This window comes from Vombatus ursinus, unplaced genomic scaffold (assembly GCF_900497805.2).
Source record: "Vombatus ursinus unplaced genomic scaffold, bare-nosed wombat genome assembly UNPS02003292.1, whole genome shotgun sequence".
NCBI classification, from domain to species: Eukaryota; Metazoa; Chordata; class Mammalia; order Diprotodontia; family Vombatidae; genus Vombatus; species Vombatus ursinus.
The window spans coordinates 16,015,332-16,039,053 of record NW_020943070.1 but is presented as its reverse complement, the minus strand read 5'-3'; the positions used below and the strand labels follow the sequence as shown (position 1 = coordinate 16,039,053).

The following is a 23,722-nucleotide window of genomic DNA, read 5'->3' as shown; positions in this document are numbered from 1 at the left end:
CCTCCCTTCTATCTCTCCTCCCCTTTCTCTCATCCCCTTCCCCTTCTATTGTCCTGTAGGGTAGGATAGATTTCTATACCCCATTTCCTGTATTTCTTATTTCCCATTTGTATGTGAAAACAATTTTTTTAACATGTGTTTTTAAAACTTTGGGTTCCAAATTTTCTCCCTTCTTCCCTCCCCACTCACCCTCATTGAAAAAGCAAGCAACTCGATACAAGTTATACATGTGTAGTCATGGAATGGCTTCCTTACAAGGTCATAGAGTGCCTATCAGTAGATATGTTCAAGCAGGGACGAGATAACTAATAGGCATTGTGAAAGAATTCATACAGTACATACTTTTTGGATTAGAGTGGTGGTCTAAGTACCAAGGAGAAATGAGTGATCCCAAGTACCCCTTCCAACCCAGTGGTTTCATGAGTTTCTAAGAGAATTTATAAAGCCATATTATCGTATTTAGTCAGTTGTGAATAACATTTAGTGGCTATTACTTTGTAGATTAAATAATGACTATATAGTAAATTATATAAAATGTCTTAGAAAACAGATTATAGGTTTAATCTTTTATTCTGATGGGTTAGAAACCATTCCTGAACATCAAGGAAAAGCCCAGGTAGTCAAGGGTTCCTCAAAGGAATGCAATGTCTTTCAAAATCTAGGAATGGGTTTATGTTATGTCCCTTGAACAAAGTGAGTACCTCCTTAAAAGCTAGCTAAGCAACCTAGAAGGGAGTGTAGGGCCTTGGGCAAGTCATTTAATTTCCCAATGATTCTCATAGAATTTTGATCCTCACTGGAAGGGGGCTTTTCCTCCCCCGGAGTTTCCCATTCCCGCTGAAATCTCAGACTTGCCAAAGTCTGAGCAGGGGAAGCCAGATTCATTTCAATTGCAGATACCTCAAGGGAACTTTTTTTCCTTGTATATTATTTTTAAAAAGTTGGCTAAGAATTTGACAAAATGAGCCCCAACTCGTGACTATAGATCAGTGCAATGTCATTTTGTAATTGCCACCTTCCCTGACCACATCTCCCCAATCTTAATATGACAGAGCTCTCAGGAATGTGAAAGAAAGAAAGAAAGAAAGAAAGAAAGAAAGAAAGAAAGAAAGAAAGAAAGAAAGAAAGAAAGAAAGAAAGAAAGAAAGAGAGAGAGAGAGAGAGAGAGGAAGGAAGGAAGGAAGGAAGGAAGGAAGGAAGGAAGGAAGGAAGGAAGGAAGGAAGGAAGAAAGGAAGGAAGGATGGAAGTAAGGAAGGAAGGAAGGAAGAAAAAGAAAGAAGAAACAAAGAAACAAAGAAACAAAGAAAGAGAAAGAAAGAAAGAAAAGAATAAAGGAAAAGAAAAGAAGTTATTACCTTTAGTGATCTTAGGCAAGTAAATTAACCTCTCTGAGTCTGAGTTTACTCTTTGCAAAATGAAGTATTTGGACTAAATGATTTGTTAAGGGCCCTTTCAGCCCTGTATTTATGATCTGTGGCCATTTATACATTCAATGCAATTCCTGTTTTCCTTTGGAAAGTGTGTCAATTTACCATGAGATGAATACCTCAAATGGACCAATAGATTCACAAAACACTGAAAACTTATTCTTTTATAATAGGGTCCATCCTAATAATATTTTTCTAATTCTGTAGCCTTAAGTTATTTTGTTCACCTGATATCACTGAAACAAGAAGAATGAAAAGCCAGTAGGGAAACTTTCAGATAATAGAAGCCCAAAGTCTAGGAAAGGAAAAGCCAAAAAAATCAACACTTCATATACTTTCTATTATATCCAACACATTTACAACCACATGAATTATTTTAAATTCTGAATTACATAACTAACTTGAATTCCCTCCAACACTACCAAATTGAAAATGTTCATCACAATGAAACGTCTGCTTACATAGCAGAAAAATTCATTGTTGCCCTATTTCCTTCATGGACATACTTTCTATCATATAGAAACCAAATCCATAAGTTGTATTTAGTTAATATTTATTAAATCAAGCTTTAAACAACCTTCATTTCACATTAGTCTCCTAAAACTATGAATTCCAGCAAAGCAATTCCATTTCCCACCACCACTTTACATGAATTTTCCCCAAGCTTTGAACTCCTAGCTCCCTTCAAGGATCCACACAGGTGTCTCCATTTAAATAGGCCTTTCCTGATTCTTGTAGCTGTTAGAGCTTCCCAAGTACTTCTTACTTATTTTGCATAAATCATATATCTACTTACCTCTACACCTGTTATTTCCCCCTGTAGAATATAAGTTCCTTAAGGTCAGGAGCCATTTCACTTTGGTTTTGTATCTCCCATGCCTAACACAAACCCTGGCAACTAGCAGGCACCTAACAAATGCTTGCCAAATTATTAAACTGTGTGAAAGATGAAAACATAAAATAAAATAATAAAATAAAATAAAGCCTTACAATGGTATATAGTAGGTACCATTTAAAAAAAAAATCCAATGTCTTTTTCAGACCTGTTCATTTTGATTACTGCTTCACAGAATCTCAGTTAGAAAGGACCTAAGAAGTCATCTATGCCAATGTCAGAAGGAAGGAAGGAAGGAAGGAAGGAAGGAAGGAAGGAAGGAAGGAAGGAAGGAAGGAAGGAAGGAAGGAAGGGAGGGAGGAAGAAGGGAGGGAGGGAGGAACATTTATTAAGCACTTAATATGCACTAAGCATGAATAAGAATATGTTTCAAGAGGAACCCATTACCCTCCTAAAGGAGTCTATTCCACTTTTAGATAGCTTAAGTTATTTTGGAAGTTCATCTTTATTTTAAGTCTAAATTTTTGCAACTTTGCAACTTCCTCTTTAATTTTTTTTAAACACTGAATTGTTTAGTACGTACAACAATAACATGTAGCTGAAATGAATTTTGAAATGGATTCTTGGTTTATTTTAACAGTCGGTGAACGGGATAGAGATATAGACATCTATCTATATATATATATTTCCCCATGTCTCTATAGCTATCTATTTATCTACTCATCAGAATCTGCAAGAGGGCTAAAATTTGTGGAAATATACGTCTTGTTCAACTCACCGGTTCCTATTGCTGGAAATCCAGTCTGAAATAAGTGTTGAAGCCTGCTGGTGACAGTGTTTGTTACCAAAACTGCATGCCAGCATTATAACTTCTCGCCGTAACTCTCTGGGTATTATCAAAGCAAAAGAAAAGAATTTTTTTTAAAAAAATGAAAAGGCAGTACCATCCCTCTACATCACCATTCTTAGGAAGACAGTAAATATCCTCACTAACAGTATATCAGAACATAATTAAACTAGACTCTATAATTCTATGGGGTTAAATAACCAATTAAGCAGCACATAGACTAACTAAATATGGGACATATCTGCTGTGTGAACATTACTACAAAAAAGGGCATGGGTTCAGATCCCAATATCACCACTGGAAATAGAACTTAAACTATAGCATAGGAAGAAAAATATCTTTGTTCTCAAACACAAGGTAAAGGAAACTATGTTAATACAGCAGCAGTCCTCCCCAGAGAGCAAAATGAGAGATGAGAAATGAAAGTAAGACTATCTCATGCTGCCAAAGTCACAATAGTATTGGTACTATTTTTTTTTTACTACAATTTTGGGGGCTAGAGATAGAAACAAGAAAACAAAGGAGTACTCATGTTGGTAAGATGCCTGAACAAGGGATCCATTAAAATTATTTGTTGGCCATCCAAGTTTGATGTACATCGCTGCAACTTGTTTTAAAATGTATTCCTAAATGGGGAGGGGAAAAAGAAAGTTAGTGTCAGTGTTAAGATTTTAATTCACTAAAACTGAGCATTTAAAACTAAATGTCTCACATTGCAAAGGTGCTTATTTACAAACATCAGTCTACCCATAGACATGGTAATATCCTATGAGATGAGTATTTCAATTCAAGAAATGCAACATTTATTAAGCATTTATAGTATGCAAGCCACTCTACTCCATTCTAAAATAGAAAAAGTTAAGATAATACTGAAAAGTAAAGCATAGTCTTGACTTCGCAATGAATTTCTGAGAAATGTGTTCTAATGAACATTCTGTAAAGAGGCTGTTTAGCATGCATCTGTGTAGGAGCATGCATATGCACACACGTAGCTCTTATATGTAAATTATGGAAAAAGCATAGATACATTTAATGACAAGGACATAGAGAGAAAAATGGCTACACAAGTGCACCCAATGACCTAACAGTGCTATTTATCATAACATACAGAGAGCATTCATTAGGAGTTCATAGTTAATATCCATTCAGTTCCTGGTACATTTAAACATCAGTAGCAGCGTAAGACATGCTCTTCTTTACTTGAATGTACTTCCTTTAATTTCAGGCAGGAAGAAGAGCACTGAAATGGTAGCCCAAGCAATTTTTTTTAACTGCTACTGAAAATGAAGTGTCTGACATGATATACCATCTTAAAGGACAAATATATACAGATCAAATAAATCTTACGTTTCCATAAGTTCCATGCACACATGTTTGTGTGTCTGGAAGAAAAGGAGAAATGCAATGTGTCTTCTTCCAGCAGGTGAAAATTATGCCATCACTAAAATGACACATTTCTTTGCATGTGTGTTGTGAGGCCTTAGATAGAAGTTGTAGCGGTAAAACTGTCTACCCCCAAATGTCACCATTTTTATTTATTAAAACTGAATTGCATCTGTGTAGGCAGGCTATGCATGAAAAAAGAGCAACTCTAATGACAATCTGGGAATTGAGTTGCCTCCTTTAAGGAATTTTATGCTATAGTCATCTAGTTTTAAACAATACTAAGACTGTAAGTTAATTAAAAGGATAGTCAGTATGTTATAGGAAAGAGGGTTATTTTATGGGATACTGGTTGGGCTCTTAAAAATGAACATAGGAAAGAAAATAGTGTGTAAAGTTAACACTGTATGCAAATGCACTTAAACCTATGCACCAAAACTAGATTGGTAATGAGAAAATGAGATATCAAATGCTCATTAGCAGTACTCAGTACTAATCTAATTTGAAATGGTCATGAAATTTCCCCATTAGCTAATGCCAACAGTAATATTTTGGTTTCCCGACCAGCTTCTAGTCAAGGTAAGATTGCTCAGGTAGTATATTTTGGAATGTTTGTCATGCTTTCCTGTCTATTTGGATTATCTATTGTTTGCTACACTGTTATCCCCTTGGACCCAATTATGAATGGGCTTTTGCTTCAATGTTGATCTTATCCTTGTTAATTAAGGAAGTGAATTGAATTCACTACGCCCTTTTGGATAAAAATAATGACTAACAATCTTTACTGCAATTGTCGGTATCCTGTTAAGATCTTTAGAATCCCTCTGCCTGGGTTATTTCAGTCCTTGGTGAGTGAAGAGCCCTATAACTAGAGGGAAACAAGTTTTGGACTAGGAGGATTTAGGTTGTTTGTCTGTATTTTTTTTTTAATTCTATAACATTAAAGTTACATACTTTCAGGGTAGGACAAATTAAGCTTGTCTTAAATTTTCTTCTTCAAATATTAGAAACCATATACCCACAGGAACACATGACAAAATTAACAAGAGAAACAATTAGGGAGATAATAAATAACTTTGAATCAGTTGCACAATAGTATATGATGATAGACCAGCACATCTTTTGAGAATTGAAGACGAAAGAAATATATCTTTTACATTGAAGACATTGTAGTTCTCCATTCGGTCCAGTAATTTATCTAGCGGATAAAGGGCCCGGCTGGCAGCATGCCACGGAAGAAAATCCTTCTCCTCAGAAAGGTATCTGATAATCTCCAGGGGAATATTCTGAGGCAAATAGCCAGCTCTGTGTAGTCCAAAAAAAAAATTGATGTTAATTAGATGCAGCAAAGATACATGATGATGCAGAAATGTGGATTTTTACTTTATACACATTAAAGGAAGGATGCATGAGAGTCATCACATTATAAGGTCTATAAAAATTAAATCACATACTAAGGAGGTTTAATACATATGTATATGTATATAAATATGTAATATAGTCCTATGCAAGATACAAATGTCCCTTCATATATGTGGATTCTGATAATTATAAAATGTGCATGAATACTAAAATATCAAAATGCATATTTTACAAGAAAGAACTTTATTCCCAGTACCTCCTCTATTCTCTACAAAATCAACAACCACAGATACTTTCCTTCATGGCAAAGTGTTCAGAGGTCACAAGTAATTGAAAATAATTGATTATTGAAGTGGCATTCTTTAGGCTGCTCAATTTGTCTACTTTACTTTTCAAGTAGCTCTGGGAAATGACATTTAGTGCAGATTGTTTTCCAAAGGGTGACTAAATTAGAACAGCAAGAGATCGAGTCTCTTAGAGCCATGTCTCCCTCCGTGTTGGTACTTCCAAATAAGACTTCACTATAAAACCCAAGGCCCATATGTAAAGTCTAACCTGTCTCCTCTCACGCTATTAAGGGGGGGGGGGAAGCTGACCCCACTAAAAGTGGCATCACTTCTCACAGTCATCTATGAAAATCTAATTGAGCCTTCAATGGGGTTCAAATTACATGTGTTAAAAGGATAGAATTTTCTTTTTTATCTATTCCTTTTCACAATGGGCTGCCATGTCACCTTGGGGACCATTATCAGGCTCCTTGAAAATGTACTAAAAAGTGGAGCTCTTTGAATTTGGCCAAAGACATGCTATTCATATCTATATACAGAGACACAGTGGCCAATAAGGCCATAGCTATGGCTTTCCCTTGAGGCTGTGTACAAATTCCAAGAAACAGAGATACTATACCACTGTGCATTAAACAAGGGTGCATGGTTTAATCTCATCGGTGGAGACAGAGATATTGTTCATTTTCCTTAACATGCTAATGATGTTAAATGACATGACAACTATGGTGAGAACAATAGTTTAAAATTCCCCATTCCCCTGTGCAAGTTGACATCATATTTCCATTAAAAAGTACTGAAACCATTGTCAAAACTTGATTGGCTGGGAGGACTTAAGGCTCAGGTTGCTGACATCATTTTTTGGTTGCCTGCATAGAAAACAACCACAAGGAGCTCTAAGTTCTCCCTGATTGTTGGTTGGTGGACCATGATGGGCAACTGAGGTCAGGAAACTTCATTCACTTGACTCAACCCAGGTACCCTCAATGCATCTTTATTGACCATCCTCCTGCTATGGATAGGTAAGTCTCCTTTTGTTGACTACTGAATGACTTACTCATCTCATTTTGTTCCAATATCAAATCTAAACTATCAGGAGACTGAGTCAGACCCAGCTTGGAACAACTGAATGGAGATATACACTTGGAAGTGTATAGTTCCACCACCTTTCCCACTGACGTCCAGTGAGGAGTGGGGAATTTCTCTCTACCCTGCCCCTAGCGCTAGCATTGGTATGAACATATGGAAGCAAGGAAAGGTGCTTGGCTACACAAGCCTGAGACTGGACTTCCAATCCCTGGTTGCCTCTTCTGTTTTTTGTTGTTGTAGTAGTAGTAGTAGTAGTAGTTGTTGTTGTTGTTGTTGTTGTTGTTGTTGTTTTCCTTTCCTAAGCACAGGAGACTGAACAACAATTTGGAAACCGATCTTTATAGTCTGGCACCTTTCTTGTACATTCGAGAACTTCTAGGTTGCTGATTTATGGTTGGTTCCCCAGTGAGAAGTGCTGCCTACAATAACACGGAATCCCAGATAATAAGATACCCCTCCACCACTAGAAACTGGAAAGAGTTTGCTAGAGCCGTGGACTGACTTACAAGGAGATTCAAAATTGTGAGTATCACAGATAGTGCAAGTCAGATGTGAAAGTGTTGTACTTGTTCTATAGCCCGACAAACCTGTGTTTACTTCTCGGCAAAGTATTATCGGTACTCTTTTATGGTCTAAGTATTTGTTGATATGTGCTTACAAATCTGTTTTTAAGCATTGTGTGTATGTCAGATGAAATAAGTAGCTGTCCTATGCCTGATATCTACTTTATATGTTAGTACTCATCAAAAAGGTTAATAACTTTAGGGGATATCTTAAACATTAGCCACACCTAAGCATTGTTTGTTTTGTGTTTTGGTTTGGGTTTTTTGTGAGTCAGTTGGGGTTAAGTGACTTGCCCAGGGATCACACAGCTAGTAAGTGTCAAGTGTCTGAGGCCATATTTGAACTCAGGTCCTCCTGACTCTAGGACCAGTGCTCTATCCACTGCGCCACCTAGCTGCCCCCTTAAGCACTGTTTAGGAGATTTTCCCCAGAACACTGGGGTGGTCACAATAAGCCATAGAGAAAAGAAAAACCTGACTCCTCTCCAAGATTGAACCCAGTTCATATCAGTACAGAGCTTTTGGATGAGGTACAAGTTTCTGCACTGCTGGTGGTAATACCATGGTCAAATTTCATCCTCTTTGGGGGAAATATTGAAGAGCTAAATAAGGAATTCAGTGAATCAATACCCATGGGATTTGCTGAGAAATAATTGGGGAAGGACTTTATTGTTTTGTATGCATTATGGTTTTTGAGGTGAGTGTCTTACTGCCTCTCTCGGGCTGTGAGCCCTAATAGGAGTAGGACCGAGAAAGCCTTGATGCAAGTGCATTGGATTCAGTAGATTAACAATTTCAATCTCTGCCAGTCTACTAGTTCTGTAGTCTTGCACCTGTCATTGAACTTCTCTAAACCTCATTTTTAACTATTATTTTTGACTAAGTCTCTTGTATTTAACTACTTCGCATTTATTTGTATTTTTTCTCTTTACATTTATTCTGTATGTAATTAGTTATTCATCTCCTTCATTAGGAACTAAGTTATTTGAGAGTAGGAATTGTTTCTTTTTGTTTGTACTTATTTCCTCAGTGCCTAGCACAGTGCTTAACACACAGAAGACACTTAGTAAATGCTTATTGATTGATTTTCTCATCTGTAAAATGTACACAAAAATAGTTATAACTCCCTCCTGGGGTTGCTATGAGAATAAAAGAAATGATGGATGCAAAATTCTTTGCAAAACTAAGTGTTATTTGTATTTGGTCATTTTCGATAGTGTGTGACTCTTCATAACCCCTTTTGGGGCTTTCTTGGCAAAGATACTGGAGTGGTTTTACAGATTATTTTACAGACAAAGAAACTGAGGCAAACAGGGTTAAGTTGACTTGCAAAGGGTTACATAGCTTGTATGTGTTTGAGGCTAGAATTGAACTTAGGTCTTCCTGGCTTCAGGCCCAGCACTCTGCTGTGCCATATAGCTGCCCTACTGTTATAAAAGTCAGTTCTTAACACGTGTGTCTCACTCACCTCATAACAGAGTGCTTTGTATAGAGTAATCTGAACATACTGCTGTGAATGAATGAGTAAAGCAATCAAATAAATAAAGAACCCACCTTGATGCAGGAGCAATTTCAGGTGTTTATTTTGTTTTTTTTCCCCCAAATTCTGTCTCAACATAGTAAGAACATACATGGTAATAAAAATTCATTTCAGTTCAATAAATACTTAAGAAAAAAACCTACTCTCCTGTATTTAATTATTTTGTATTTGTTCTTCATAGGAATCACAGATTTAAAGCTGGGAAGCAACCTTAAGGGGCTGTCAATCTATTTCAATCTCATCATTTTACAGAGGAAGAAACTGAGGCCCAGAGAGCTTAATTGGTTTGCTCCAAGGTGGAATTTGAACCTGGATCCTGTGATTTCTAATCCAGCACATTTTCCACCATACCATGCTGGGACATGAAACGAATTGTAGATGGCTTGTCTGAGATTTAATATCTTCATATTTATTCTGTATGTACTTATATTTGTACTCAATGTCACCCCCATTAGAATGTAAACTCCTTGCAAGAAGAGATTGTTTCCTTCTTTGTGCTTATATCTGTCAGGATCCCCATGCCAAGACTACTCCTTTCTCTTTTTACTATTAGGAGATACCCTGTTTTCCAGAGCCCAGCAGGAAAACTGTGCCCTGAGCCTGGCATAATAACAATCCTTTGTGCTCACCCTCTGGATGAACTCTGCCACAACAAAATCTCAGAATTGTTTCACACCAGCATCAGGTGATCCTTGAGATCCGACGGGCAACTGTAGTACCTGTGTTTCAGTCATGAAGTCTTGCTACGAATCAAACTTGTCTCACTGTTACTGTTACCCCTCATTGTCAGGGCCACAGCTCACTGCATAGCCACTAGTATATATACTGAGATTTGTCCACACTGAAGTGAGTCTCCTACTAGAGGGGGCCCTGGCACATATGTGGCTAGTTTCTCTCCACCAACAGAATAAAGAAAGCTAACTCTTTTGTTTTATTTTGTTTTATTTTATTTTTTAGAGTTAACTGTGGCTTTGATAACCTATGTAAGCTCTCTGGTATTTTATTTTTTATTTATTTATTTTTTTTTTAGCATTAACAGCAGTTACAAAGCTGCTGTGGCTCCTTGGTCATTTAGTCAAGGTTGACATGTCTTTAGCAAAGTCATTGGCACACAGTAACCACTTATTAAATCTTTGCTGTTTGATTATTGTGAAAGTACTGAAAAGAACAAAAATATTTAGTCTCTAGTTAAGAAAAGGCAAATACTTGATTTATTAGCTATAACTTCATTTTCTTGGAATTAATAAAATGTAAGTCCTGGTAAAGATCTGGTAATTCATGCTGTATTTCATAACTAGAATTATTGAGGTTGACCAAGAAAGGAATTAAAATGACAAACCAATAGGTGAAAATGGATAGGAATCTAATTTGGTCCTGATGTAGTAGAAAACCTTCCTAACTATTAGAAAATCCAAAACTAGACTTGACTTGTCTCGGGAGTTAGTGGGTTCTCCCTCATTAGAGAGCTTCAAGCAACGAGCAGATGGCCACTTGCTGGGAGTGCAGCATTAAGTCTTCTTTTTTGGGGTGTGGGTTAGTCTAGATGGTCACTGAGGTCCCTTCTGACCCTAAGCTTCTACAGTTCTAAAGTTCTTTACATTTGCAGAATTTACAAGGGAACTTTATATTTTCACCATTTTTCTGTATTTAAAACAGCCTATGTATGAGAAATATACTTGGAAGTGAGTCATGTAATTGGACTAAGTCAACTAAAATTTAATAAGCAATTTTGCCCCCGCTGAGCAGCATTTAAAATAGTATATTTAAATCCTTCTTTCATGAATTTGTTGACAACCCACCAGAAGAAAGCAGCATTTTACATGAGAAATAATGCTATATGCACATACTTCTATTTTTCATGATTTAGGATTTTGAAACTCTTCATAGATGGGAATTATTTTCAGATCCCCTATTTTTTGCTCTTTAGTGGCATAAAGAGGCAGCATGGGATGCTTATTAGCAGCGTGACTCTGAGCAGCCCTCTTAACCTCTATCGCCACAGGCAACTCCTGCGGACTTGTCTACTAAGTGAGAGACCAGTTTACCATCTGGATCCTACACAGATCTGTTGCCTATATTTGTAAGTGAATAACTATAGATTATCAAGTTAGACACATAGGCCTGACTCCTCCTGACATATGCCCCACAATACAACATGTAACGATAGCAAGGGGCCTTAGTAATAATTTCATTGAACTCTTCAGTTTATATATAAGGAAAATGAGCAATGTCATAAATACCTACAAAGAACTTCATGCAAATAATTCATCCCTTATACATCTTTAAATTCCCATTTAGAAAACACTGAAAATCCATTTGATGACTTTAGGCCAAGACAGGTTCATAAGACTCTGAAAAAAGGATTTTTTCCTATCAGTTATCTCTATGGTTGAGTAAGGCAATTTAGACCTTTCAAGATTCTGACAACCTCATTTGTACAGGAATACGGTGCTTATTTACTGTTCAAAGCAGTATAATTGTATATAACATTAAGGTGTTGAAGTGGGAAGACAATGACCTTCAAATCAGAGGAAGAGAATACTAGTCCTGGCTCAGCTGCTAATGAGCCTGTGTGGCTGAGGGCAAGTCACATCACCACTTTGGGTCTGAGTTCTCTTTTTGTAAAATGAAGGCAGTGGGATATAGTCGAAAGAGCACTAGTTCTGGAGTTAGAGGACCTAAGTATAACTCATGCTTCTGATATAGATTATCTGCTATAACTTGGGCAAGGAACTAAATATTCCTGGGTTCTGTTTTCTTAACTGCAAAATGAAGGAATGGACTCACTAGCACTGGAGTCCTTTCTAGCTTGAAATCTATGATTTTATGAAGAGGTAGGAATAGATGGTCCCTACAGTTTCTTCTGCCTCTATCATGTGATTCTAACATATGTAGACATCAGTAGATTTAGGTCAGTTCAAGTCAATAAGCATTTATTAAGTGCCTACTGTGTGCCAAAGTTCCAGGGGTGGAGAACCTTTATTGGGGTTGGGGATTTGTTCTATGAAGTTTGAATTCAGTCAAAGAGACACACTTGAGGACCTAGAAGGGCACATGTGGCCTTAAGGCCACAGGTTCCCCACTCCTGTGCCAAACCAATAAGCCAGAAATGTGTGAGAGAGGAGCAAGTAATGGCTTAGCACAAGGTAATGAGCAGAAGATATTTCATTAAATGCAAAGATAGAAGTTTTTACAAAAGAAAATAGATTCCCCCCAGCACCACCATACAAACACTCCAAAAATCTTTATTCTGATATGCTTGTAATATAAGTAAAGTGAATAATGCATAATTCAACACACTTGACTTCACACTCACACACACTATTTCAACTTGCTTGTTGTCAAGATATGTAACTGTATTTAATTAGGAAAGTGGCTAATCAGCTTTATTACCAAGTTAAATATTTTAGAGATAATGTTAGTGAACAAGCTAAGTGGTTTAGAGTTGTGTGTATAATTGTGTGTATAATTGGTTCTTAATGATATTTGTGATTGCAACTACTGATACTTTGATCAATATAATAAGGAGGATGGTTAGAAGTTAGCAAAATAATGTATAAAATATAAATCTGTTTTGTAAGTAGAGCATTTAAAGTCTCAATCTTGAAAAACAGTTTACCTAAATTTTGGAGCAAAATATTAACTGTTATTCAGTCGTTTCAGTCATGTCTAACTCTCTGAGACCTCACAAAGAGTTTTCTTGGCAAAGACACTAAAGTGGTTTGCTATTTCCTTCTCCAGTTCATTTTACAGATGAGGAAACTAAGGCAAGCAGGATTAAGTGACTTGCCCAGGTTCACACAACAAGTAAGTATCTAACGCCAGACTTGAACTCAGGAAGATGAGTCTTCCCGACTTAAGGCCCAGTGCTCTATCCACTGTGCCACCTAGCTGCCCATATAAATGCTAGTTATTACTATTATTATTGAAGACAGATAGCATTCCTCCCAGGCCTAATGTCTTCAAGTATGTGAAGGATTACCATAAAGAAAAAAAGGATTTAACTTGTTCTCCTTGGCTCCAGAAGGAAAAATAATAGATGGAAGTTGGAAAAACATAGATTTAGGCTTGATGTATAGTAATTAAAGCTACCCAAGAACAGATCGGTCATATTTACAAGGTGCGATTTCTCCCTCACTAGTGTTTTTCAAACAAAGGCTAGCTCAATGCAACCCTGTTAGAAATAAGATTCTTGAGCAGAAAAGGGTTTAAATTTCTTCTGCTCACAGGACCCCTTTTCACTTTTCAGCAGCATTCATTGGTGTTGTATGGCCTGAAGGCATGCACAGTGCAAAGTGCACATGCTTTGGGTTCATAACCAAGGTAGCAGTGAAGTTGCCTGATGCAACCTGGTCAGGCGCTGCCAGAAACACCTTGGATTCATTACACATTTGATTTTTAATTTTTGGTCATTGTGTGTTCAGAAATCTTTTACTGTTGCCAAATCTTTCATGTCCCTGAGAACCACAGTTTAAGAAGTGCTGCCCTACACAACTCTCTAAATCTCTTAAATTAGAGATAAGTTTTTTATCTCCATAAACATAATTTCTAGAATGAAAGTTCCCTACAACAATCAAATTAATGACCCAGAACAAAACATTTGTGTGACTGTGCCTTCCATTTCATGTCAACAGAAGACCTACTTTGATACTAGCTAAAATCTGAGTCAAAGAAATGCAGTGAAATGTAGATGAACCAACCCCTTTATTCAAGCCACTAAAAAGACAACCTCATTTAGTACTCAGCCGTTCTACCAAAAAGGGTCTGAAGTACAGAACAAGGAAGAACTTTCATACTTCGTTCATCTCAGTTCTTTCGGCCTCAGAAGAACTTTTCTTTTTTTTTTTTTAACTTAGACCAACAAACTTATTAACCACTCAAGGAAGAATGGGATGTAGCATCTTTTTTGCGAAACTGCACGATAATTGTTACGATATTGAAAGAAATTGTCAATTATTACAAAAGTGCCAGAAATATTAATCAGTCAACAACATTAAACAAGCACATGGCTCTATTTAAAATTAATTTTACATATAGACCTCTGGCTTGGATACCCTGTAGTAAAGTGAAGATGACCAATATGAAACAGTCCCTGCCCTCAAGAGGCTTACAATGGAAACTCTTCAAATACAGGCCAAGTGAGAGAACATTTATCTGTTTTAAGAGAACAGTCTAGCTAAGTGCAGAGGACCTTATCACTTCTTGGTGACAGGCTAGTCATCAAGGATGACTGTTCTTGGACGCAGCAACCCTTATTGACCGTCTATAAGGCATGGAAGGGAATGAGATTTCTATAAGCATGCAAATTAGATGAGAATCAAAACAGAAAAGGAAGTAGAAATGTTTTATGACACCAGCACTCAATTACCTGACTCTAGGGTCATGTGAACAATCAAAGAAATTTTGATTTAGAAGAGAACTTAGTAGAATGGGTGCTATTTTGAGTGCAGACATGGTCTTATTTTTATAATATTTGTATTATTTTTATCCCTAGTATGTAGCAGAGTGTCAGGATCATAGTAGGTGCTTACCAAATGCTCAATTATTGATCGAGACCATCTTGATCAAGAGGCTTTCCTAATTCTCTTAGTTGTAAGTCCTCATCCCTTTCCCTTCCGTCTTCCAAAAATTTTATGTTTATGTATATTTTATATTTAGAGAGGTAGATGTGGGGACTCCTGGGGCAAAAGGAAGAGTTAAGGTTGTGGAGGGTACATGACCTATAATCATAAAGAAAAGCAACACAAAGAAACAGGAAAAGAATCCAGAGGGAGGATTCATGGAAGAGCTATGCTAAGAACAGGCTATGTTCTTGGGGGTAGGGTGGTGGGGGAAGGCCAAGATACTCCAGTCCTACCAAACTAGATGAAATGAGTACATAATAGCTATAGCAAATATAGTCTCTGGATTCCCTTTTCCCAAAAAGTTAGGGGACAGCCTGGAGCACAGATTGGAAGACAGCCAGGGTTTCCCCCTTCAATATTTCTTCCAATTCACAATAAAGGTATTGAATTAGGTATAACTTTAGGACTGGTCTTATGCAGACTGAAATTCTAGAGTGACTCATTACTCCCCTGCTACCAACTGCCTAGAGTTTCTTTAACTAAGGATAGTCTTTCATTCCACAATTAGCTATAAAAACCTTAACAAGCAAATATCTGATTGAGACAACAGAAGGACAAAAACTCATTTTCAGGTGCTAATTAATTAAGGTGTTAATCAATAATTATGAACAGAGAATTTTTTCTATGGATAAAGGAGATATGATCAGAAAATGGGTAGAGGTTAGGAGCTTGAACAGTGAAGTTAGAGTAGGGGTAAGGGTTCTTTCTTCCAGAGGGTTGTAAAGGATAGTCATTTAACCTTTGCTTGCCTCAGTCTCCTCATCTGTAAAATAAGGATAATAATTGCACCTATCTCCCAGGGTTATTGTGAGGATTAAACGAGATAATATTTACAAAGTGCTCTGCAAACCTTAAAGTGCTATATAAATGCTAGCTATGGTAATGATGATGATGATGATGATGATGAAAACTGGTGATATCGAAGACAAACTTTACCACATTCATATTTGTTATGGTTTACCCTGTTTATTTTGAACTATGTGTGAACAAAAAATTTAAGTGGTCTGAAAGTATCTGTGTGTAACCCCCTGTTTTATGTACCACATTTTTGTATATATTAACTAAATGGTCAATTACTCCTTCCCTAATGTCCAAAGATGTGGAAGGAAGTAATTTCCCACAAAGAAACACATGGAAACCAGGTCAACTATGCTTCTTTTGATATCAAAAGTAAATGGCAGTTTGGTCATAGTTAATTCTCTTTCTAAATACTCACGAAGCACTTTTAATCAAATGTAGATGAGCTCTCCTGAAGCAGGAAGACTTTCAAACTGATCATGCTCTCCCTGTTTTTCTCTTGGCAGCTGAGCAGGTAAACTCATGTTGAGTTGTATGCTGTGCTAACTCTGATGTATGTGATTTATGAATATTTTTTAAAAGATGTGACTACCTTTATTATTAAGGAGCTTCAATCCCAGAGGATTTGCTAATTGAGACATCAATGGCTACATGAGGCATTGATATTTTACCAGACCATTTCTAAAAATCCCCAGAACACCCAGCCCCCAGCATGAGAGCCCTGGAAATCTGAAAGGAGAACAACAAAAAATCCAAGAGAAGTTCATTTTTAAAGGATAACATCTTATTTGCTGGGCTTTGAACATGCCAACGCATTGGTGAAATGCACTCCCTGACCTACCGCATTTGAGGTCTGAAAAAGGGCTTATGAGGCAGCTGGCTGGCAGAAGGGTTAGGAAATGTTAGATTTGGAATCCTTAGATACTATCTGGGAGGTCCTCAGCTTTTAGCTTCAGTTTTCTTATCTGCAAAACTGGGATAATAATTCCACCTACCTCACAGGGTTGTTTAAACAATCATATGAGGAAATGTACCTAATGTACTTTGCCAAGTATACTGTATAAATGTCGGCCATCATCAATCAATCAACATTACCATCATCATCATCAAAGTGTCAGAGCAGTGTCAAAGGAATTCTCACTGGAACTCAGCATAGGTGGAGCCAGGCAATAGCACCCAATTAATCCTGTCCCAGAGAATGCTTAAGGCTAGCATATTAAGAGTTTTCTTCAAGTCTGCTTTAATAGTCAGGCATGGGAGTTGGAAAGGTCTGGAACTGATGCTAAAGTATTACTAACTCAATTTCATAAAGTTTTTTTAAACCTAAGCATAAGGGATCCTTCTCCAAAACCATGGTCAAATGGTTGGCAAAATGCTTAGCAAGAGGGGCGATAGCCAAGGCTATAAAAGTTCTAATACAGAAATCACTGATTTATGGATGGAAAGCTTACAAAGTCCTTTTATTTTTTTACTGAATGACTTACTATATGAAGGTCCACCATCAACTTTATGTGGAGACGAGCTCTAAGTATGGCAATGCACTGTAGCATGGAGCTGCTGGATTAATCAAGGATCAGAGACTCTCAGATTTAGAGGGGATGACAGCAGCCAACTAGTCTGACCAAAATCTCCACTACAGTGCCCTGGACAAGTAGTCATCTGGCCTCTACTCAGAGGTTGCCAATGAACATGAATCCACTCTCTCCCGAGGAAATCCATTCTGCTTTGGGATAGTTCCTTTTCTGGTTTTGTTTTGTTTTGTTTTTTAGACAGTAAGCTCATTGTGAGTAGACATTGTTTCTTTCTTTTTTATGGGGGGGGGGTGTTGTCTTGTATCCCCAATGAATAGCCTGGTGCCTGGAACACAGTAGACACTTAATAAATACCTATTGATTTTTGGTTAATGGCTCAATTTCTTATAGGAAGCCTAATTCTGCCTTTTCATAACTTCTACTCATTGCTCTTAATGCTGCTTTGGGAGACAGTCTTACCAGAATACAAAATTTTAAGGCTGATAAGTACCTTGAGTGCGTATCTTGCTAAAAACCTCATGTCATCTGAAAATTCCCATTGAAGTTACATGGGGTCTTTCGATTACATTAGGACTCCACAAGGCAGACAGAAGAGAGAAGCCACTGACAGCATCATTGTGTTTCTCTGCAACATTCTGACCTTGGTTCGTTCTCCACGCTAAGCTACTGAACTCATGGTTAGATCTCAGCACATTCATTTTCCCCTTAGCGACAAAGTACCAAATGGTAGTATAATTGCCAAGGGAAAATTATTACTCTGTTCTGAATTATTTCCATCATAAATCTAAAAGCAGTCAAAGTGATTCTGTCACAAAAACGACAGGGTTGCTGCACAGCCATGAGAGCTTCACATACAAGTGTCCCATAAATTCACAAGCACTACAACCCACCAAAGTCATTTTGAATCATGTGTTTAAATCAGAATCACAAGCCAGCCGGACAGCAGTCTGCATTGTTGAAACAAGGAACAGGAAGTGATTTACTTGTGCATTGCCTTAATAACAACTTATGTCATCTGTTTCAGGAAGTGTGATCAAAACATGACAAATTTTTTTTACAAGCTTAAAAAATAGAATGTTCTTTTCATTTGTTCTTATAATTGAGAACTGTGTTTTAAATCCAATCTTTTTCTGCTTTTATCATATAAGTGGGTGAGAGATCTCACTCACTTATCAGATGGGTGGGAAATCTCCCAAAGATAAGAGAAACAGAACAACTGGGATCATTGGTAGATGAGTACGTGTCTATGATGGTGGTATGAGATAGTGCACCAAGTGGTTTGGAGTCAGGGAGATCTGGATTCAAATCCTATCTCTGACACTCTACGAAAGGCGATATGAGATAGTAGATAGATAACTCAACTTGGAGTCAGGAAGGCCTTGGTTCAATTTCTACCTCAGAAACTGATTAGCTATATGTCCCTGCCTCAGTTTCCTAATCTGGAAAGTGAGGGGTTTCTGTCTATGACCTCTCAGACCCTTTCCAGCTCTCAATCTGTAATTCTATCTGTCTGACCCTGGGCAAGTCATTTAACATCCTCATTTTTCTCATCTGTAAATTGAATATAAAAATACCTCTATTATCTACTTAATAGGTCTTTTATGAATTACAAATAAGATGATGTATATAAAACATTTTGTAAACTTTAAAGACTTACATAAGTGTCCATTATCATTACTATACATTCCCTTCCTCTCCTACAAAACATTAAAGTCTGATTACAAATGAACAAATTGCCTGATGATTGGATCCTTATCTAATTTAGAATACCTTTCTGCTGTACAGGCTTCCAGGCTCCATTCCAAATTAGGAATGAAATCCAGAAAGGGATCTCTAGCAGACCCCAGCAGATAAAATGTATAAAGCTAAAAACATTTTCACTACTGGAGAAGACTGATAGAGGACTCCTTTAATTTAGTGATTCACTGGGCATAAGAAGGATCAGTATCCTTAAACAGATTGCTCAACCCAAATGAAATCACCTTTGGGGAGGCACAAATGTTATTCAGATCATTAGTCCTTTACCCTACTGAAGACTCTGCAGGTTGTCCAAAGAAGAAAGTGATAGTGCTAGACAGATTTCTACTTTGCTGCCAGAATTGGAAGCAAACACTTACACTGGGACAAATTTGTCAATTTTATTTATTTGAGATTTTGCCTTCAAAATGAAGCACTTCTCTTGCTCTAGAGGTACCTGAGAAAATGTGATTTCTTTTTAAGTGGTAAGAGACACAATATTCTTTCATTGCCTTGGAAGCTTTTCTGAAACAACACTATTGACTGTGTATTCTAGTGACATAGTAAGCCTTTCTAGCTTGATCCCTGTTGTGATAGCTCCTCAGACACATCTAATAAACCTCCCAATGACTCAGTTTACTGGGAACTGAATATCGACTCATACTCTCTTTTGACATTCTTCATATTCGGCATCACGAAATTTGGGAGAGATAACAACCACATTTGAATCAGTTAGTCAGCCTGACATTCATTGTTAGAATTGAAAGAGATTTCAAAGGTCATAGAATTGACCTCAATCCTGCAACACAATATCCTTCACCGTATGACTCCACTTAAAGGTTTCCCATGCTATGGGACTCATTCCCTTCTGAGTCGCCTATTCCACTTTTGAACATCAATAATTGCTATAAAAGTTTTCTTCACATTGAACTGGACTCTATCTTTGCATTTTCTACTTCTTCCTTCTAACTCTGGCTTCTAAGACCAAGTAGAAAAAGAAATCTAACACCTGATACATATGCCTTCCAAATATTTAAAGATAGTTCTCACTTCTCTGGTAATACAGAGGTTCTTAACCTTTTTGTGTACCCTGAATCCTTTAGGTAATTTGTTGAAACATAGGGGTACCTTCCCAGAATAATGTTGTTAAATTAATAATAATAATGAATATATATGTGTGTGTATATATATACATATATATTCTATGCCAAACCATTTATAACTACTATCTCATTTGATTCTCACAACCCTAGGTGATAAGTAGTATTATTATCAACCCCATTTTAGAGATGAGGAAACTGAGGTAAACAGAGGTTAAGTGACTTGCCAGGGCTACACAGTAAGAGTCTGAAGCCAGATTTGAACTCACATCTTCCTGATTCCAGGCCCAGCCCTCTAACCACTGCGCCATTTATAAAATAGACTTATAAAGGAAACCAATTATACTGAAAGTGGGGTAGCAACATATTTTTTTAAAAGAAGCTCACAAATCCCAGGATAAGAACTTCTTCTGTATCTTCTCTTTCGATGGATAAATAAACCTAGCTCCTCCTATGTTATTTTTTCCTGCCCCTCCACCATCCTGGTCACTCTCCTATGAACATGCTACAGTTTGTCAACCTCTTTCTTAAAATGCAAAGCCCAGAACTCGATATAATTTTACTCCAAGTGTATAAAGTTCCTCTCCTTCATAGCTAATGATGTTCAAATAAAATTCATGGAATAGCAATAACACTAATGTTCTACTGTTTTAATGGTGATTAATAATTAGAACATAGATGGTAAAGATTTACAGTGTTCTAGCAATGACCCTCATTAATTTTAATAGAAGTCACATGGTTAAATCCCTGCTTATTGTCAGTAAAATTAACCCTTCATTATCACTTATGAGCAATAATTTTCTAATGGTAAATACTCAAAAAGCACAAGGCTACAATTAGGTCCAGTCTTCAAAGTCCTTCCAACAATTGGTAGTACCAATGTTTCATAAGTATAGGAGCTCCTTTTACATTTAACATTGAAGATGGCCTAAGGAAATATTAAGGTTTAACTTTTGCCTTAAAGGATGTATTCAAAATGATGTCATGGAGTTCAAAAATGAAAGAAGTCAAAACTGAAAATTAAGTGAGAGATCAGAAGAAATATTTCTCCTTGGTCTTCATAAGAAAAATATATGTTTCTACATGAATCATTAAAAATATTCAGTTATATCTCATTTAAAACTAGCATAGCAATTACTGTGAAAATGTGTGTGTGTCTGTGTGTTTAATTCAATAGTTCAATAAGCATTTATTGAGCACCTACTGTAAGCATTACAATAGCTGCTTAGATACAAAGTAAAAAATTATACTTCCTTTAAGAAGCTCATATTCTAATATAATGTCCTTATTTAATCTTCCCTAAATGCATTAATTTCATCTTAGAAAAATGAAAATTGGAGGAATAAAGCTTACTTTACAAAGCTCGTAAAAAGATACTAGAAAATGATGAAAAATCAAAATGCTCACCAAACTTGACTTATACCTCATAAACCCCTGAAGTGCCATATATAAATAAGAGCTGCTATTACCCTTCAAATATTAGAATATCATTAATTTCAGGTAAATACAATTTAGATTTGACTGCCTTTTCAAAAGTGTCACCTAAAGCTGAGAAAATAAGATTTGAGAAAATGAGACCCAGTTTATTCCAAGAAAGGTTAAGAAGAGTAAAGAAACAGCTAGCTGGAACAATGTGTAGGAGCAGTGGAATTTTAGTATTCATAGTCCTCTGCTTAATAGAAACATTTATTTGGAAGTCCAGGTATAATGGAAATACAAAGCTATATAGCCAATTCATTTAATGTTCCTGAGACCTCGCTGTGGAGGATAGCCTGTGCTTTAGCTCACCCAGAACACAAATGGAGGAGTCTAGCTGGTTTTATGAGAATAATTACAAAGGCTATTAAACATGGAGATCAACAGAGCAAATATCCTTTAAATGCCATTCATTGGGCAATTAATCATGGATTTTCTTGTTATTGTATAGAACTCTCTCGTTATTTAACTTTTCATAGGTTTATGTCTCTTTTCTCCAAGTAGGTTGTAAGTTCCTTGTAGACAGGGACCTACTACTTGTGATCTTTCATTCTTGGCATCTCTCCTTCACAACTGTTAGCAGGTTACCTTTTCAGTCTTTTTTATTTAAATGTTTTACTGAAAATGTAATACTGATCATCAATACAAACAGCTAAAATTAGCAGGTTATCTCTCATAGTAAGGATTCACTAAAAATTTGATTTACACGTAAGATGAATCTTTGGAAAAAGACCAAATATTTTCTTTAGTCTATAAAGGGAATATAATGTTTGTATATAATGTATTTAACATTAACACGTTTTGAAACTTGGTTTCAAAACCAACATAGGCATAAATGTCTACTATGTACAAAGTCCCATGCAAGGACAGATGAAATAGTAAATAATTTAAGGAAGTAGAAATCACTAATGACCAAGAGGGAGCAGAAAAGACTTCACATAAGGGGTGATACCTTGTCATAGTCCTGAAGAAAGATAAACAATTCTCAGAGGTAGAAATTTGATGGCAATGCATTTCAGACAACAAGGCAGACTTAAGAGGAGGGACAGGATAAAAAGAAAGAGAGGATAAACAGAAGAAAATAGGATAGAGGGAAATGCACAGTTAAAAATGATAATAACTATGAACTTGAATGGGATGAACTCACTTATAAAATGGAAGTAGATAGAATGGATTAGAAACCAAAATCCAACAATCTGTTGTTTATAAGAAACATACTCGAAACAGGTATAGTTACAAACAGATAAGATAAGGGCCTGGACAAGAATCTGTTATGTTTCAGCTGAAGTTAAAAAGGTCGGGGTAGCACTCATGATCTCAGACAAAGCAAAAGCAAAAGACATAATTAAAAGGAATAAGTAGGGAGATTACATCTTGCTAAAAAAAATAGACAAGGAAGTAATATCAGTATTATACACATATATATAATTTTTAAATGATTTTTAAAAATGTATATGTAATTGGGAAATATTGAACAAAATAAAAAATACAAAAAAAGGAAAATAAAATGACAATCTACAATAAGCTACAAAACTGAACATACAAACTTATTTTTTGGTTTAGTGATCCTAGCTGCTGAAGACTATACCCTAAGGCTTTACTCTATTAAGATAGAGAAACATCTAACGGCCCAAAGATGGTCACTGTTCCTATGTTTGTATTAGCAAAAACTAAATGACCTGTATGGCTCAATGATTGGTCAATAGTCACATTAAGTGGGCATATATCATCACAAGAAAACGTTATTCCACCCTAACAGAAACTGACAAGTATAAAGAATAGAAAGAAATATGGGAAAACTTATTGAAGGAAAAGAAGAGGCAAGAGAGCATAACGAGAAGGGCATATATAATATCACCATGTAAAAATAAGTAACAGTAACAAAATATGAAAGGGAAAAAAAGAAATACAAAAGTACCTAAAAACAAACAGTTTACTTATGACATTTAAGTTTATATAGAAGTTTTGTCAAATGGTATATAATTTGGATCTACAATTTTATGGATTTATATATGATCTACTTTTCAAATATCTGTTTTCTTGAATGTCTCATTGATTTAAAATATTTTTTAGAATTTAACAAACTAACCTAGAATCATAAAAATTATTAAATTTGTAAAATAC

General features: G+C 36.3%; 1 protein-coding gene across 1 annotated transcript in view; it reads right to left on the bottom strand.

The window, feature by feature from the left end:
• Positions 1-23,722, bottom strand: part of TRHDE (thyrotropin releasing hormone degrading enzyme) — a 463,679-nt gene that overhangs the window by 48,453 nt on the left and 391,504 nt on the right. Inside the window, exons 13-15 of the mRNA XM_027874288.1 lie at positions 5,651-5,798; positions 3,639-3,736; positions 3,042-3,149 (exon numbers count right to left, since the gene is read on the bottom strand). Coding sequence (XP_027730089.1) covers positions 3,042-3,149; positions 3,639-3,736; positions 5,651-5,798 — 354 coding nt within the window. The remainder of the gene's footprint in view (positions 1-3,041; positions 3,150-3,638; positions 3,737-5,650; positions 5,799-23,722) is intronic.